Here is a 14,727-nt window from a genome sequence, read left to right on the forward strand (position 1 = left end):
AAAATGTGAAAAACTGAAAATTTTAAGATTTTAGTAAGTTTGGTTTCCAAATTGCTCTAAAGTAATGCAAATCTATCTATAGCCCTTACATATCTCACTTAATGTAAATATTCATAGATTTCATTACAGGAGTAATGATTATCAGTGAGTTTGATTACAAAGTGTTACCACAAGGTCCTGTTAGATATTATGTAATAATTGATGAACCATATCAGCCTTCTAAACTTTTATCAAAATTCTAAACCCCATAGGCCAAAGGTTTCAGATAATGCACTATGGAATTCATTTTTATTTCACAGAGATATTGTGAGGAATAAATGACAAGTGTAAAGCACTTGGCTCAGTTTCTGGCACATTATAAATAATAGAACATTATTGTCCTCATCTATTATTACACTTGATATTCACAACAGGAAAATATCTTATAGATAAATTTATCTTTTTTTTAAGATTTTATTTATTCATGAGAGACACAGAGAGCAAGGCAGAAACATAGGCAGAGGGAGATGCAGGCTCCCTATGGGGAGCTCGATTCAGGACTCAAACCCAGGACCCTAGGATTACAACCTGAGCCAAAGGCAGATGCTCAACCACTGAGCCACCCAAATGATATTATCTTATGAGAGCTAGCATCTAATTCTTCAATATCTCCCACTGGATGAATGAGCCACAACGTCTCAAATCAAATTTCTCTCCCTCCTTCCCTCCCTCTCCCTCTTACTCTCTCTTACTCTCTCTCTCTCTCACATACACACACGCACACACACACACACACACAGTCATTATCATGGTTTCAGAGTAAAAAGCAGCCTTCATCAAAGTAGGATTGAATAAAAATTCAAAAGATCTTTTCATAACTGCCAAAGTACCTTACCCTATCTACACAGAGGATAAAAGAGATGCTAATATGAAATCTCTTACTTGTCTCAAAGTCCTTCTACAATTATACATTCCTTTCAAACATAAAAGTATCACAAAATAAACTAGAAAGCAGATCCCTGAGAGACTGAGTTCACAGAATACTGAGAACTCAAAATGAGACAATTTTTAAATTCCACTCTGGTATAACCCCAGTTAATAGAAAACACAACTCACACTATCCAAGTAGTTTGCTAAACGGATCATCTCCTCTCTCACTGCAGTCTGATTTCTTCCCATCATGTCATACTGGAAAGCAAGAAAAGAAAATCATTTTCACCAAAGTAATTCATGAAAAACATTTCTAAAACCTATTATAATGAAGATAAGAATCCCAAATATTTCCTCTGAACTAAAAATAGGGGCATTTAGATATTCACCTGCATTCCAAATTAACAAATCTAAAAGATACATTTCAGTGATAAATAGGAATAAAGGAAAAACAGGTTCAAGTGTGAAAGGAGTAATCATGAAAATATACTGAAGACTACATTTGCTCCAAATTAGCATAATTTTAAAATGAATTCTCTTTAATGTTATTTATTCATTTTAATGCAGAAATGTTTTCAATTAGTTTATAAAGGTAGTGTTTAAAATACTACCTTATGCACAAATAAAGGAATAAAAACAAGCTAACAGACCTCCTCCCTTTCATCCTTTAGGCTAAGGACATTACCAATAAACAACTTATAAGCTCTGTGCTAAATTAATAATGAGAAATCCAATGTTCATGAACAGAGACATTATATGTAGACAAAAGAGATATTTAAAAGTTTAACTATATTACAACAAATAGTTGATATGACTGGTTCTTTAAAACCTGGCTAAATCCAAATGTCTATTTTGACATTATTTTAATACAGCCAACTAAATAGCTAATGAAAAGAAAATGTTAAAAAGAATATATGGTTTTGCTCTAAGATAAGAGCATTAATATCAGAATATATCAGATCTTTAATCAGTCAGGCATTTTATCATGATTCTCCTAAAAAAAAAAAAAGACTGTAGCATATCAGATAAGATTTGATTAAAATGGAACATTCTTATTTTGAACCATTTTCCACTAGCACATAATAAATCTATCTGGAGAGAGTAATAAATGAAAACATTTCAAATCTCTATTTTTGTCAATCGTCCAAACATTCTCCAGAAGCTTTTTATAAAGCCATTATCTAGTACAAAGTTCATGTTTGATCACACTCCCTCTGCTTTTTCTTTCTACCACTTGAGAGTAATGAACCTATAATGAACAAATCTGAATACATTTCTACCTGTTAAGAAATATAGTTTGCTTACTTCCAACCTATATGCACAACAGGGGATTTTTTTTTAACCATAAATATCCTCTAAACTGTCTCTGAAGCTGCTAAGAAAGGAACTGCCAATATTGCTAAGCTTCTACAAACAACTTTTTCACATAAACCACAAAGTGGAAGTAAAAATCAGACAAAACATTTTGAATAATCCGTATGTTGAATTATTTAACAGCTAAGTCTAAAACTGAAAACCCTGTCAATGCTGAAATAGACCTATTAGTTTTCTTAGCTAGGTTAAGCACAGTTTTTAAATATAAATAAGGAAAATCTCTAGTGCTACTCTGGACACAGAAATTTGTAATAAACACTAAAATCAACTATTCTCCTCTATTCCCTTCTAAAGCATGCCACGACCCAGAAGTTTTCTGTCTCTTCAAGTGAAGTATAGCCTAACTGAAATTCTAAAAAGCAAAGCAATTTTAGTAGGCAACAAAGCAGTATCCGGTAAGTGGTTTTTCATCTCAGTCCTTTAAAGTCATCTGCAAAGGTGACCATAAATGAAAGGCAGTACAGTTTCACTGAAGAAATTCTGCATAAGCAAATAACCCAAAAGACAAGGCGGGGAAAATCACCAGTAAAAAATAGTTAAAGGTACTCTCATCTGCTACATTCAGCTTCTGGTGGGATTATGAACATCAAGCACGTTTAAAGGAAAAAAGCCATTGCCGTTTTAAAATTACATTTACGAAAAATCAGTATAAATATATTATATTTTATGTTTCCTTCATGGGATCCTCACTTCTCATCTGCTTTTCATGAAAAAGAAGAAAAACTGTCATCAATCCTACCCTTTCTTTGTCTACAACAATGAACAGCTCCACATATCGGGTCTGTGGCAGGACAGCTCTTCTTCTCTGTCAAAAATACAAACATCATAAGGGAAAAAAAAAAAGTTGTAAGACCACATAGTATTCCACAACAACAACACCAACCAAAAAAAAAAAAAAAAAACCCCACCAACAAACTACATGTTTTTCATAGGTGGTGGTGATCTTTCCCCTAACCTCTAATCTCTTTATTTCATGTTTGCTAAGAATATCATAAAATTAATTTATTTCACACAGATCAAAAAGCCAAAAACACATTTCTTAAAGTGATATCTGCTCTCTGTACTAATTTGAGAAAAATTCTAAAGATAATATGACATATTCAAGTTTCCAAGCAGAATTACTGATTTTCCAATATCAAAACTACACATACTCACACACTGTAATGGGAAACCCCATTATTAGGTTGAGAGTGGAAAAAAGAATATAAAAATTATAATAAGAATATAATAACCCAGAGCAGAAGTAAGGACAAGGTTGCTGCTTCAAAAAATAACTAGTTTTGTGTTTTTCAGAAATTCATATGCAGTGCAGAATTCAGCAAAAATTGAAAAGTTTTACAATGATTAAAGTTAAAAAGATCAGTCCAACAGTCAAGAATGGACAGCAAAGAGAGGCAATGAAAATAATGCCATAAACTAGTATAAGAATGTACTAGAAAAGCATGTCTCTTCCAACACAGCAGCATCATCTCACATGCAGAAAGGTGCAGTGATCACAACTGAAGTTGACCTGTTCCTAGAAGCATCTCAGTCTAAGAGCCTCATGTCAGGAGGAAGCAGGGAATCTTAGTGAAGACTCAAAATAGGGGTACAAGGATTCCTGGAAGACATCTGAAATAACTAACATCCTAACACTCAATTGTTCTTTCTCCAAACTAAGACTCAAGCATCACTGCTCCTGTTTTTTTAAAAGGTATCTAAATTAAAAATTGTACTGCTCTCTGAAAGACAATATAATGAACTATTATGCATCAGTGATAAAAAATATAAGTATCGTTTGAGATTTAAGCCCTGATTTCCAAGACACATAGAAGATTGGCTCATTTGATTTGGTTGCAGGAATTGCATCTTTGTACCCCTAGTACCTATCACAATGTCTGGCACAGAAGTGGCAAAAACATAACAATAATAATTATCAGTTTAATGCATAAATACACAATTTTTTAACACTTTAGTCTGAGCCATGAAGAAATCTATTTCCTTACTCGAAGTAGCTGAGTGACGCTGAGAGGCTCTTCTTCTTCATAGTTTGTGGTTTCTTTCTCCATGTCCTTGTTGGAAACCCCACATTTCAGAGGCTCTTTGTGGACATCATCCATTCGATAAAAGATGTGCTCAAAATGAGAGCTGTTTTGCAGAGGTTCGATCCCGTAACTCACATTCTCTATATGCAGCAATCCTCTAAGTGTCACATTACACATACACAATTTTTCAGTACAAAGAAAATAACACACAGGAAAAGGAATCAGAAAACCTGAATTCAAGTCCTAGTTCTTAACATATATAAAAAAGGGCACCATGGTATAGAAAAAGAAATACTAGGTTTTAGAGTCACGTAGACCTAAATTTAAAACTCAAGACTGCTACTTATTAACATCACTCCCTGACTTAACCTCTCTGGGTGACTGCTGTATAATGCAAGGCAATATACAACAGTGACTAAGAGTATGGCATCTAGAGCCAGAGAATCAGTGTTTGAACCCCAAATGTTTCCTGCTAGCTATGGGACTCACAGCAATGACCTAGGTTCTAGCTTACTTTACATTCTACATGGGGTTGTTCTGAAAACTAAATTATTTAATAAGTGCAAAATACTTAGAACATTGCCTGGCACAGAGTAACTGCTGTGTGTTATTACTTAAATGGAGATAATTATAGCTATCACATACTGCTGATTTGAGAATTAAAAATAATATTTATTAAGAAGTTTAATCAGTCAGATAACCAACCAACCAGCATAGCGTCATACTGCCAGGTCTTCAAAAATATAATTTTAATATTATTATCACTTTACTTGATATATGCCACAATTTCTCTAAACCTCAGTTGCTCATCACCTAAATATGGAGATGGTGAGCGCCTTTTCACAGGCACTGTAAGACTTAATTGAAAGAATATAGAGGTGAAAATTTTATAAAGGGCTATAGAAATTTAAAGTATGCTTTTATAAATGGCATAAACTACTTAGCAGTCTCAAATCAAGGAAATTTTCTCTTTAGATATTGAAACTCACCAACTCTACTATTTTCTTAAACACGTTAAAAATGATCTGATACATAGCTCTAAACATCTTCAGCAATATCAAAGTAAAATATAATTTTGTTAAGTCCCCCAAAATGACCTGATTTAGAAAGAGTGATAGGTAAAGGGGTAAGAAACAGAAGAGAAAAAAAAAAAAAAGTGATACAGAAAATTCCTTACCTGAGTCCAAAGCAGTCGCTGAGAGCAATGGATGAATTAGAAATTCCCTCCACATAGCCCCGATAATGACAATGATTCTAAATGATAAAAACTGTATTATCTTCAAATACTGTTACATGGCTACAATTCATCATAGAAATTACAGAGCTAACAAAGTTATTTAAGGTCAGTAAACTAACAATTTTGTTTATACTACTGGCATCTTATAATATCACATGGCACTCTTTGGATCATCTATTACCATCCTACAAGTATACAAACAGGCAGAATTCCAGAGGATACCAAGTACAAACAGCTCTACCCCAGTAACCTGTAAGCCTAGAAACAGAACAAGACAGCATTATGTCATGTTTAACATCTTAGATCACAGTCAATCCAAGAAGTAACAGCAGTCAATTGACATCTAATACAGAAGGGGATCTTGTGACAAGCTAATTATGTCAAGGGGAAGAAAAATCAGTATGTGGCAAAAAAGTATTTTGATCACATGATTTTTTTCTTCTTATATTTATATTAATTATATTATTATTAGTTTTACATTTAGCCATCTTAAAAAAACAAAAGAGGCTTTATCCTTAATTTTGAGCAAGAAATTGGCTGATAGAAATACAAGCATATTATCAATAATATCAGGTTTTTTTACTACACGATGAGATTCTTCTCCTCTTAAAGCAATTTCAAAGCACTAAAAAAAAAAGCCAAGGTCAGGGGAGGGAGATGCTGGGGAGACTAGCTCTAACAGACATTAAGACATCCCACAAGACCTTAATAATTAAAACAGTATAGTACCAGTGATACATTGAGAGAACAACTAGTGGAACAGAATTTTGGGACTTGAAATAGACCAAAGTACATACGGAACTGGGGCAAGGATTTTTATAATAAATAGTGCTCATCCACTGCTTAGACATTTGGAAAAGGATAAAATTAGAGCCATGCCTCACATCATACATAATAAAATCCAAACGAATCAAGAATGTAAACATAAAAAATAAAAATCATACAAAAACTAAAAGAAAATATGGATGAATTCCTCTTTAACCTGGGTGTAGAGAGAAGCTAACGATCACTCAAAATATATATGCAATAAAAGAAAAAAAAAACAATTTTTACTACATAAAAAGTTATTCAAACTTCTGCATGGAAAGAATCACCAAAAAGTAGTCAAATATGATACACAGACTAGGAAAAAATATTTGTAACTTGTACCATAGACAAGGCTAATATCCCTAATTATAAAGAACTCTTAAACATCAAAGGAGAAAGATGAAAAACTCAATAGAAGAGAGGAAGAAGTAAAACTGTCACTATTTGCAGATGATATATTATATAAGAAAACCCTTAAGACTCCACCAAAAAAACTATTAGAATAAATGAATTCAGTAAACTTGCAGGAAACAAAATCAATATACTGAAATCTGTTGTGTTGTATACGCTAATAATAAACTAGCAAAAGGAAAAAATAAGAAAACAATCTCATTTTCAATGACATCAAAAAGAATAAAATACTTAGACATAAATTTAATCAAAGAGGCAACACCTATACACAGAAAAAGATATTAATGAAAGAAATTGAAGATACAATAAGCACAAAGAAACTGAAGAGGGGATCCCTGGGTGGCTCAGTGGTTTGGCGTCTGCCTTTGGCCCAGGGCGCGATCCTGGAGTCCCGGGATCGAGTCCCACGTCAGGCTCCTGGCATGGGCCTGCTTCTCCCTCCTCCTGTGTCTCTGCCTCTCTCTCTCTCTCTCTATGTCTATCATAAATAATCTTTAAAATAAAAAATAAAATAAAATAAAAAGAAACTGAAGAAGCACCAAGAAATTGAAGAAGAAATAGGCAAAGATGATTCATGATCATGGAATGGAAGAACAAATATTGTTATGATGTCTAAACTAACCAAAGCAATCTATAGATTCAATGCAATCCCTACCAAAAATCCAAAGGACTTTTTTACAGAAATGGAACAAAAAAATCTAGTATTTGTCTGGAACCACAAAAAAATCACACACACAAAACATCACCACAAGAATAAAGACACTTCTTTCTCTTCTTGGGAAAGAAAAAAACAAAGCTAAGAGGCATCATGGTCCCTGATTTCAAACTATATTATAGCAATCAAGGCAATAGCAATCAAAACAGTATGGTATTGGAAAACACAGACACATAGATCAATGGAACAGAACAGAAAGCCCAGAAGTAAACTCATACCAAATGGTCAATAAATTTCTGACAAAAGAGCCAAGATTGTCTCTTCAATTAATGGTATTGAGAAAACTGGATAAAAAAGAATGAAACTGGACCACTCATGCCACACATAAAAATTAACATAAAATTAGACTAAAGACAGCATAGCAACTATAGTTAATAATGCTGTACTGCATATATAAAAGTTACCAAAAGAATAAATCTTAAAAGTTCTCATCCTACACACACACACAAAAATTAACTATGTATTATAACAGGTATTAAAAAGACTTAAAGTGGTGATCATACCACAACAAATCCAAATATCAAATCATTATGATGTACACCTGAAACTAATGCAGTATAATGATGTCAATTATACCTCAATTAAAAAAATTCTTAGAGGAACAACAACAAAAAAAAAAAAATTGGAAAACTGGACAAAAGACATCCGTAGGCAACTCACAAAAGGATGTAAAAATGCCCTCACATATATGAAGATTTTCAATCTCACTCGTGAAAAATTTAGTATCTGTGAGTCTACATCGATAAACATAATTAAGAAGTGGAAACTTTTCCTTACAGACAGCACTAATGCATACAGAAGCACTAATGAAATTAGGAAATCACCATTTTTAACTACCATCATAATAACCATTAATTCAGGCAAGTACTAAATACTAACACTAGTGAGTGAAAATTTGAGAAGTAACAGGATATTCATATTAGCCTCAAAATGTCTAACCATAATATTAATTGAAAAGCCAAAAAACATGACCTGTAGAGAGGAGAAGAAACCTGACAGACAATTCCTTCACTAAATGATCAAAGTTAACACTGTCAGCAAAGCACTAACCACAGCATATGTTTCTTGACAGAATACACTGAGCATCACTCAGCATCACTTTGGAGGTATTCCTGCCAAAAGTGCATAACCTGAGTCTGATCGTGAGTAAATATCAATCTCAAATTGCAGGACATTCTACAAAAGTTGGCCTATAATTCTCAAAAATGCCATGTGTCATGAAATACAAAGGAAGACAAAGGATTTCCAGATCAAAGGAGACGACAGAGACATAACCACTGAATACAGCACATGAACTTGGATTTTCTTTTGCCATAAAGTACATTACTGCAATGATGGGCTAAAATATAAATAAATAACATAACATAACATAACATATATATAATATATATGTGTATACACACACACACACACACACACACCAATAAGATCTGTAAATTAGATAATAGTATTGCTTCAATGTTGATTTCCTAATTTTGAGAATTGTACTTAATTACATAAAAGAATTCCTTGGTTTTTGGGAATTTACAATGAAGCGTTTAAGGGTAAAGCGATGCCATGTCTGCAATATACTTTTTAAAAGGTTCCAGGAAAAAGAAAAAGAAGACTAAAACAAATGAAGTAAAATGTTAACATTTGGAGAATCTATGCGAAGGAGATGCATGAATGTTTTATATTATTCTTGCAATGTTTCCTTTAAGTCTGAAGTGGTAAAAATAAAAAATAAACAATTCTATGCCAAAAATACAGGCTGAATTTCAACATTTTACAACTTTTTCTAGTGTGGGGGAGTTCACAACCACTCATGTTTTTCTTTCTAGTGCTTTGTGTTAAAGTCTAGTTTTGATACTGCTTCTTCTCACTAGAGAAAAATAAATACCTTCTACTATTATCAATGGTGTAGCACATGACGTAATAATACTTGTAATTCATGGCACTCCAAAATTAAATGTTTCTAGTTTCAATTATAATAGAAGCTCTCTTATATGACATGACTAAAATCCAGCACTTGGTCACTTAATCTACTAACTTGATGGTATTTTTTAAATAACTTGGTTTTATTAAATCTTTCCAAAGCTTTCAATGCACTTGAAAAAAAAACAAATCATATTTCATAAGTTTATAAAACATCTAACTAAACTGAATGATTAAAGGTACAAATGCCACAGTTTTGAAACATGCAAACTATAAGCAAAAACTCAACTAGGGAGAGAAGTACACAGAACTCAGAGAGAAATGCCTAGCCACAGCCCAGAGAACCTGGGGCAGTCAATACAAGTTTTCAGATTAATTAATTAGGGAAGTTAGTTAAGACACTGGCTGATGCATTTGCAAAGTCCCCCAAAGTTCTAACATATAGTAATTTGGAGTTTTATTTCACACAGTAACTTGTATAAAGTGGTTATTAAAGCTTAGTTATTTTGTGAAAAATGGCCTTTGTGAAAGACACTGATAATAAAAGTCAGGTAATAGCTTTAGAAATTAATTTTAAATAATAGGTCATAAGGGAAAGTATTTACATTCTCAGCGTAATTTCATTGTAATTTATAGACAAAAGTGATATTGCTATGATAGCTGGCAATCAATTATATGCCAAAAATTCCCAGTACCAAAGTTTTAATTGGTATCTCAAATCTACAGACATACTTTCATCTATCTGAACAATATTCAATAACCAAGAAATAAGTAACAGACTTCATCTGCCTTAGTTTTTAGATTTCAATCACCCGGGAAAGCACAATTCCATAATACTGCTGGAAGAAAACAGATACATAAATTTCTATGACTGAAATCTATTTTTAGCAGTTTTAAGCATATATACTTTCAATAACAAATAATAATGTTTATTGAGTTAAAAATGATCAGACCATTTGTTTTAAGTATCTTACAAGTATTAATCCATTTAATGGAGATACAATGTACAGGATAAGGAAAATAATTAATAATATGTAATAATTTTGTATGGTGACAGACTGGAGCTAGATTTGTCATGGTGATCACGCCACAATGTACATAAACATTGAATCACTATGTTGTACACCTGAAATAAACATAGTATTGTATGTCAACTACACTTCAATTTTTAAAAAAGTGTTAACTCATTTAAGCCTTCCAAAAAAAAAAAAAAAAAAAGCCTTCCAGTAACCCCACAAAGTTGTAATTGTTGTTCCCATTTTAAGGTAAAGATAGTAAGGCACAGACAAGTTAAAGTAACATGACCAGCAAATAAATGACAGAGCCAGGACTAAGTCCAAACAGTGCATATCTCCAGAACCTATGCCAAGAAAAAAAACAAGGCAAAAAAACAAGAACAAAAACAAAAACTTTATGATCACTGCTTTTGTCAAGTGGCTTAAATTATGTGATCTCTGGCCTCATGCCATAGTAATCTCTGGATAAATAATTGAAAGGCTGGATGAAGAGATGGATGGGTTAATTGTGGTCTGGTTTATGCTGTCATATATGTTTGAGCTGCTCTACTAGTTTGCTATTAAACAGTGGACACACAAGACACTAAACTAAAGGAATCAGAAAGTGCACCAGAAAAGAATTAAGACTAAGTCAGCATATCATTTTTTTAAAGTACTGGTAATTAATCTAAAATAAGGGTTTGCCTTCTATTTATTGGAAGAGCGCTGCAGAAGTGCAGAACTAACATAAACAAAAACATTACAAAGCTCAGGAGAAAAATAGCATGTGTTTAATGGTAACAAAGACTTCTCATGCACTACTGCAAAGAAAAAAAAACACAGAATACCGAACTGCCAAGAAGGACTATAAAACACTCTTCCCAAATGACACCAGAAATGTTTATGCTCTAATTTAATAACACATAAAGCCAAATTCACCAATTGCCAATTATTTCAAATATTCCTGGCCAGTTCTGTCCTTAGAATACTCTGTTCTCCAATGCAAAGAGAACATTTCTAGAGAAAAGAACTGTTTTTCCTTTTTTTTTTTTTTTTTTAAGATTCTATTTATGTATTCATGAGAGACACACAGAGATGCAAAGACATAGGCAGAGGGAGAAGCAGGCTCTATGCAGGGAGCCCAATGTGGAACTCTATCCCAGAACTCCAGGATCACACCCTGGGCCGAAGGCAGGCGCTAAACCGCTGAGCCTCCCAGGCACGCTAAGAACTGTTTTTCATAAAAAATTAGGACATATAAAAGCATAAAAGTGTTTGCTCTTTACTAAGTACTAACAGCAAGTTAAATGGTTTAATGAGGAAGTAAGAACTGCTTTCAGAAATCTTACCTTTCAGCAAAAAAAAAAAAAAAGTTAAATCTTTGTTAAAATATATCACATATCCCTCCTTCATAAGCAATAAGGATTACCATTAAATAGAAGATTCTTTTCCTGGACTTAAAAAAAAAGACCAAAACACTTGACTACTGAGTACATGGAGAACTGTAAAGTACAGCCTAGTCCACATAAAGGTACCCACCACCAACCCCTTCCTAGGACAACTCCATATATTATGATGTCAAGAGTGGCCCTTAGTGCTTGGTTGTGCAATATACAGTCTTGTGTACCTAAATAGAACTCATTTTTAAATTATAATTATTTTAATCTGCTATAAGATTAAGAGGAAAATATATTACCTGTACATCGGGATGGTCTGAGATCAAAGCCCCTTCCTTGTTGTAGGTATAAACTACAAAATCTCGGGGTAAAAAGTCACTGGAAGAGGAATAAAACACATCATTTAAAATTATTTTACCTATATACAACTAAGAACACAACTCACAAGCAGTACTCCTAGAAGAGATATACGCAGGAATAAAAACTTTACCTGACAAGTTATTAAAGAGGGAGCTTTTATTTATTTTTAAGATTTTATTTAGGGCAGCTGAGGTGGCTCAGCGGTTTAGCGCCCTCTGCCTGTGTGTGTCCCCGCCCCCCTTCCCCCCCCCCCCCCCCCCCCCCCCCCCCCCCCGCTCCGTGTGTCTCTCTTTATTCATGAGAGACACAGAGAGAGAGAGAGACAGAGACACAGGCAGAGGGAAAAGCAGGCTCCATGCAGGGAGCCTGATGTGGGACTCGATCCCGGGTCTCCAGGATCAGGCCCGGGGCGGAAAGCAGGTGCTACACCGCTGAGCCACCCGGAATCCCAAGAGGGAGCTTTTATAAAGTGAAAAGCTCATGAACAGTCTTGCATATGAAATCGTGTGCACTGCTTCCTCATAAAGAGTGCTAGACAATACACCTGTTCTAATGGTCACAAAACGCTGCTTACAAAAAAAACATAAGTAATGTCTTTAAAATTTTCTGAAACATCTCAGAGGAAAGGTACAAATAAGGTTATATAGTACATCATATTTCTAGAAGAAAAGCAAGTACATTTACTCTTTCCTAAAAGTCCTGTATAAGCACGAAGCACTCACAGCTTTAACCTGTTAAGTACAGAGGCAAAATCTGGGTCAGCTGGAGGAAGCAATTACTGCTGATTCCTGAAGCTTCTTTGCGTGAGAAGGGAGCTCAGCACTGTAAACTATATGAAAGACAGGCTTATCGCTGTTAAAGAAAAACTATTCAGTGGCACTTGTTAAAGATGATAAGAAAGACTTTATTCAGCTCCACTGTGATAGGTACAGGGATTTTATAGTGAGGGACTGCTAAGGATCAACTCCAATATAGCATGGGCAAGTGGGCTTTTTTTTTTTTTTAGGATTTTATTTATTTATCTGACAGAGTGAGCGAGCACAAGCAGAAGAAGCAGCAGGCAGAGGGAGATGGAGACGCAAGCAGGCTACCCACTGAGCAGGAAGCCTAATGCGGGGCTTGAACTCAGGACCCTAGGATCATGACCTCAGCTGAAGGCAGATGCTTAACTGACAGAGCCACCAGGTGCCCAGAAATTGGGAATTTATAGCCAAGGAGCAGAGTAGCATTGGATAGAAAATTACTAACTGGAAATATCAGCGTTGAGGGGCGGTGTGGCTAAACAGATTCTCGCTGAATAAAGGCCAGGGTGATTAGAAATCATCTGGTGGATGGTAAAGAATAAGGAACCTGATCACATGCCCAGAGGGATCAGAAATGAGGGATGGGGGGAGTTCTTCCTAAAACCCAATTTTTTTTTAAGATTTTATTTATTTATTCATGAGAGACACAGAAAGAGAGAGGCAGAGACACAGGCAGAGGGAGAAGCAGGCTCCATGCAGGGAGCCCGACATGGGACCCGATCACGGGATCCCAGGATCATCCCCTGGGCCAAAGGCAGCGATAAACCATTGAGCCACCCGGGCTGCCCCTAAAACGCAATTTTACAGGGAAGTGGACTGATGTATCTAGAAGGTTCAACAGCCTGGCTAAAGTTTGGCAAGCAAAGAATGTTTGTCAGTTTCCCCTCTCGTTCAAGAAAAGAGCCATCCTTCTTTCATCCAAACAATATAAATCCATTTTTCTGTCTGGATGTCTTTTGTTCTTTAAGTACCAGCTGAATCATCTATTAGAATTCGGTACTAAAGAACATTTGCTGGATGCTGCTAGCATTAAGGCATTTAATGAGGACAGTTACAATGAAAATAAAAGAAAAACCTCTATAAAGAACTTATTAAACTCAACAGCAAAGAAACAATCCAGTCATGAAATGGGCAAAAGACATGAACAGAAATTTCACCAAAGAAGACATACACATGGCCAACAAACACATGAGAAAATGCTCCCCATCACTTGCCATCAGGGAAATACAAATCAAAACCACAATGACATACCACCAAATTCTAGTGAGGATGGTGAAAATTAACAAGACAGGAAACAACAAATGTTGGAGAGGATGTGGAGAAAGAGGAACCCTCTTGCACTATTGGTGGGAATGTGAACAGGTACAGCCACTCTGGAAAACTCTGTGGAAGCCCCTCAAAGAGTTAAAAATAGAGCTACCCCATGACCCAGCAATTCCACTACTGGGGATTTACCCCAAAGATACAGATGCAGTGAAAGATCGAGACACCTGCACCCCAATGTTTATAGCAGCAATGTCCACAATAGCCAAATTGTGGAAGGAGCCTCGGTGTCCATCGAAAGATGAATGGATAAAGATGTGGTATTTATATGATGGAATATTACTCAGCCATTAGAAACAACAAATACCCACCATTTGCTTCAACATGGATGGAACTGGAGGGTATTATGCTGAGTGAAATAAGTCAATCTGAGAAGGACAAACATTATATAGTCCTATTCATTTGGGGAATATAAAAAATAGTGAAAGGGAATAAAGGGGAAAGGAGAGAAAATGATT

At 34.8% G+C, this 14,727-nt stretch overlaps 1 protein-coding gene across 1 annotated transcript in view; it reads right to left on the minus strand.

Annotated features, from left to right (window-relative positions):
• The window catches only part of ADAM9 (ADAM metallopeptidase domain 9), a 136,566-nt gene that overhangs the window by 98,149 nt on the left and 23,690 nt on the right, over positions 1-14,727 (minus strand). The window contains 5 exon segments of the mRNA NM_001195402.1: positions 1,096-1,167; positions 3,023-3,088; positions 4,269-4,464; positions 5,485-5,561; positions 12,083-12,161. Of these exon segments, the coding sequence (NP_001182331.1) occupies positions 1,096-1,167; positions 3,023-3,088; positions 4,269-4,464; positions 5,485-5,561; positions 12,083-12,161 (490 nt within the window).

This window comes from Canis lupus, chromosome 16, assembly GCF_011100685.1.
Source record: "Canis lupus familiaris isolate Mischka breed German Shepherd chromosome 16, alternate assembly UU_Cfam_GSD_1.0, whole genome shotgun sequence".
NCBI classification, from domain to species: Eukaryota; Metazoa; Chordata; class Mammalia; order Carnivora; family Canidae; genus Canis; species Canis lupus.